Source organism: Microtus ochrogaster, chromosome 8, assembly GCF_000317375.1.
Source record: "Microtus ochrogaster isolate Prairie Vole_2 chromosome 8, MicOch1.0, whole genome shotgun sequence".
Classification (NCBI taxonomy): Eukaryota; Metazoa; Chordata; class Mammalia; order Rodentia; family Cricetidae; genus Microtus; species Microtus ochrogaster.
The window spans coordinates 14,661,706-14,666,072 of NC_022015.1; the positions used below are offsets into that span (position 1 = coordinate 14,661,706).

The 4,367-nt window shown below is 42.9% G+C and overlaps 1 protein-coding gene across 2 annotated transcripts in view; it reads left to right on the plus strand.

Annotated features, from left to right (window-relative positions):
* Positions 1-4,367, plus strand: part of Cdr2 (cerebellar degeneration related protein 2) — a 25,580-nt gene that overhangs the window by 17,491 nt on the left and 3,722 nt on the right. For both annotated transcript variants that reach the window (XM_026781657.1, XM_005351144.3), the window contains exons 3-4: positions 3,646-3,794; positions 4,039-4,203. In XM_026781657.1, coding sequence (XP_026637458.1) covers positions 3,646-3,794; positions 4,039-4,203 — 314 coding nt within the window. The remainder of the gene's footprint in view (positions 1-3,645; positions 3,795-4,038; positions 4,204-4,367) is intronic.

The window sequence follows — 4,367 nt, forward strand, 5'->3', positions numbered from 1 at the left end:
AAAAAAAAAAAAAAAAGTTAAGATGACTAGCTTATAATGCTGAGGAATTAATGGTTGTAAGAATATATGGGAATGTAATGCTGTGGTGGTAAACATGATGTGTCAGACAAACTATAACTGATTCTAGTGAGTGACAGCAGCTGTGTGATGTGAAGGGGAACAGTAGCCATTAACCTAGCTTGGTTCTAGAGTTACAACTTACAGGTAGGGCACTTGCCTAGCTTCAAAACATGCATGTACATACCCATGTCAGAGTTTGTCTTGGTACATGCTAGACCCCAGAGAAAAAGCCACTGAGCTGTTTCCTGTGTGCCCTGATGCTGTATACCTGACTGAGGTGACAGGGCAATGTAGAAAGGAAGATACACAGACACATGTCAGAAAAGCTGGGATTAGGTGGGCCGTGCTCGCTCTAATGGAGGCACCAAATGTAGCAGCAGCGGCCGGGAACTTAAGTGTTTATTTTGTACACCTGGATGGAAGAGACAGGTTTCTGTATACAGCTGATAAGGTGAGTTTATGGTCTATAGCTGAACAAGGAGACTGGTTTAGCTAATCGTGGTGGGAAGTTTCTGCAGGGGAGCAGTTTCGTCAGGAGAAAGCTGTGGTGTTTGGTAGTTTCCATATTTACTGATCAGTTCATATATACTCATACTTAAGACTGAATATGAGGAAGTCTTAGCCATTTCTGTGGGTCTGAGGCATCAGGAATTCTTGACATGGCTGTGCCCATGTCAACCACATACATTTACTCAGGACTTACTTTGCTCCTTGCACAGTCATTCAGGGCTTCCTCAGCTCCACACCGCTGGGTCAGAAGGGAACTTCCAAGATTTTCCATGTTGAAGATCTGCATTTCTCTACTAAGTACACTCATGCACATGTTTGTGTGCAGATGTGCCACCACACGCAGCAGAGGTCACAGTCGGCACTCGTCTTCTACCATACGAGTTCTGGGCATTGAAATCTGGTCGTCAGGCTTGGTAGCAAGTGCCTTTACCCCTGAGCCATCTTGCCACCACGGTCACATACACTCTTTTGACCCTAAGCCCTTTACCCATTCGAGTATTCCTAAGAAAAGAAACACATTCCTGCAGATGACAGGAAACCACTGTGTCATTCCTAGCCGGGGACAGAACCCAGAGCTTTCTCCTACAGGTCTGAAAAGGCTTCCTGTAAGAAGTTGAGTGGTTGTTTTACAAGGGACCTAGAGAAACTTGTGGAGATGTAGGCAGTGAAGAATAAATGGACTTTCATAGATACCTTGCTTCGTGCTAACTTAGCCCACTTTAATCATGTCAATTCTAGCAGCTACTAACATCTACAACCCCTTACCACTGCCGAACCCCAGAAGTTTTGAGGTCTTAATCCCTTAAATTTACAGCAATTTAAGTGCTAGCAAATCTTGAACTGATCTGAGGCTGTTTGTAATCTTTATACTTTTTGATGTGAAAGTTCCAATGCTTAATTACAGAGTCCTGCCTGAAGGACACAGGAGTGTTAATAAAGCATAAGTTATAAGTACTATGGTTTGTTTGGGAATGGTGATGGTGGTGTTAGTTCAAAGAATTTTCAGAACATTTTTGACCCCGAGAGATTCATAGGAGAAAGTTGAAGCCAAAGAGGGGTTGTTTGTTCTGTGCATATGGTATGTAAGCATCCCAAAAGTTACATGTCATACCACTGAATATCACTGAGCTCTGTTTATTCAAAAGAAGATTGTTGAAAGACAGCCACAGTGATACACACATGTAATCCCAGGACTAGGAGGCAAGTCAGGAGGGCCAAAGACCAGAGCTGGCCTCTCTGGACGTATATAACAGACTTTATCTCAAAAAAGCAAAGGTCACCCAGCAGTGGTGGCGTGGTGATCCACACCTTTAGTTCCAGCACTCGGGAGGCAGAGGCAGACAGATCTCTTGAGTTCAACAGCCAGGGCTACACAGAAAAACCCTGTCTCGGGGGGGAAAAAAGTCATTTGGCTCTGATGGTACTTGAATAGTTCTGTAAAATACCTCAGGAAGGGTTTTGTTTTGTTTTGGTTTGGTTTTTGTTTTTTCGAGACAGGGTTTCTCTGTAGCTCTGGTGCCTGTCCTGGAACTAGCTCTTGTAGACCAGGCTGGCCTCAAACTCATAGAGATCTGCCTGTCTTTGACTCCCAAGTGCTGGAATTAAAGGCGTGCGCCATCACTGCCTGGCTAGGAAGGGTTTTTAAAGTCAAGTCTGCTACCATAGGATTATATTTAAAACCTCTTTTTTTTCCCCTCTTCGGGTCATATCCAGTGGGAATGTTCAGTTTGGAATATCTGCTGTACTTCAGTATGTTGAGTGGAACTGAGTAGAGAGGGAATCCAGGTGACCTAACTCTGGCATTAAGATTGTGCTTATTCCCTTTGTCCTTGGTCTTCAGAAAGCAGTCTTAGTAGAATCAAAATAAATAACCTGGCAAGTAAGTTGAGAAAGATGGTATTCTTATAGAGTAGAAATAACAAGGATTTGATATCTATTAAAGTATCTGGTAAAATTAATGTATTTTCACTAGTGTTTGTCTGAAACATCTCACCCAGGAAAAAAAGACTGATTTTTTTTTTCCAAGTGAAAGCCATCAAAATTTTTTTTCACATTAAGCTTTTCTTTCTTTTCCTTTCAGTTAAACATTTTTTAAAACTTTTCTGTTCTTTAAAGATTTATTATTTTTTTATATTTGTGAATCTTATGCCTGAATATATATGGCACTGAATATATCAGGCACTGTATGTATTCCTGATACCTGCAGAGGTCAGAAAGACCAGGGTCCCTGGGTGCTGAGTGGGTGCTGGGAACCGAACCCATGTTCTCTGCAAGAACAAGTTCTCTTGACCACCGATCCATGTCTTCAGCCCCTATTAGACATTTTGTTTACATTTTTATTGTGTTTTCCCAAACTTTTCTTCTTGTGGGATTATCATATTTCACTTTGGGTTTTGCTTTTGAATGTTAAGCATATGTTTTGTAAAATTAGACTAACCTCGTGTATGTAAGAGTATTGTCAAGCAGTAATGGAGCTAAGCACATCAAGGATAGCTTGTGCCTGTTTCTTATTAAAACAGGTAGCCGGGCGGTGGTGGCACACGCCTTTAATCCCAGCACTCGGGAGGCAGAGACAGGCGGATCTCTGTGAGTTCGAGACCAGCCTAGTCTACAAGAGCTAGTTCCAGGACAGGCTCCAAAACCACAGAGAAACCCTGTCTCGAAAAAAAAAAAAAAAAGATAAAACAGGTAGTTTTTATTGGAATTTAACTTCTCTTTTTCATTAAATAAACCAATGACACTGTGGTATAATATAAAGTTCACATTTGGTCTCTGTCCCTCATTCTGGTCTAAAACTCCTCTAAAACCCCTACTGTCCTGAATGCTAGGTTGAGGAATGGCACTAGAGAGCTGCAGCGGCTGGCCCCAAGAGGGGCCTGCAGACCATCAAGGCTATGGGAGCCTCTGGACTGGGCAAACATCACCATGTCAGGAGCATACTGAGCCAAGTGGAAGCCCTAAGCCCTCACCTGGCATTAGTTGGTGTTGGTGAGCCCGACAATCCAACAATGCGTGTTTGAAGCACACGGGCTATCTTATCTGTGTGTGTGACCTGCTGTCACTCTTCTTTCACAGTACCTGACCAAACAGGTGGAGCTCCTGCGGCAAATGAATGAGCAGCACGCAAAAGTTTACGAGCAGTTAGATGTCACAGCAAGAGAACTGGAAGAGACCAACCAGAAGCTTGTGGCTGAGAGCAAAGCCTCGCAACAGAAAATCCTAAGGTAAAATCTGTTACTGAGGGAAATCTACAAAGGAGTTATTTAGTATAATTTGAAGAAGAATGTGTCTGTAGAGGGATTGAGCCGTATAGGATAAGGGTTCATTATTTTAGGGGACTGAGGATTAACTGTGAGTCTTTTCCAATTAAGAAAGCCAAGTTTGAGTGGCTCACACTTAATCCTCTTTGGTTGGTTTTGATCTTAATTTAATGTGACAAGCAGCAACCAGCTTGTGTCTTATTTACAGCCTGACGGAAACAATTGAATGCTTACAAAACAACATTGATCACCTCCAGAACCAAGTGAAGGAGCTGAAATCTTCCAGCCAAGAAAGAGAGAGGCAGAAGACATGTGACCAGGAGAAACCAGCACCCAGCTTCTCCTATCTGAAAGAGCTGTATGACCTCCGCCAGTAAGAGCCTACCTTTCTGTGGGTTTGCAAGCTGGGGACATCCCATGGCGTGACACATTCTGGATTACAGGAGATGAAAAGCTCCATTTCAGGATGTGCCCTTTGCCTGCTAAACCAAAGCCACTGAACTTAAACATAACAGTGAAAGCTTATGGGTATCAGTC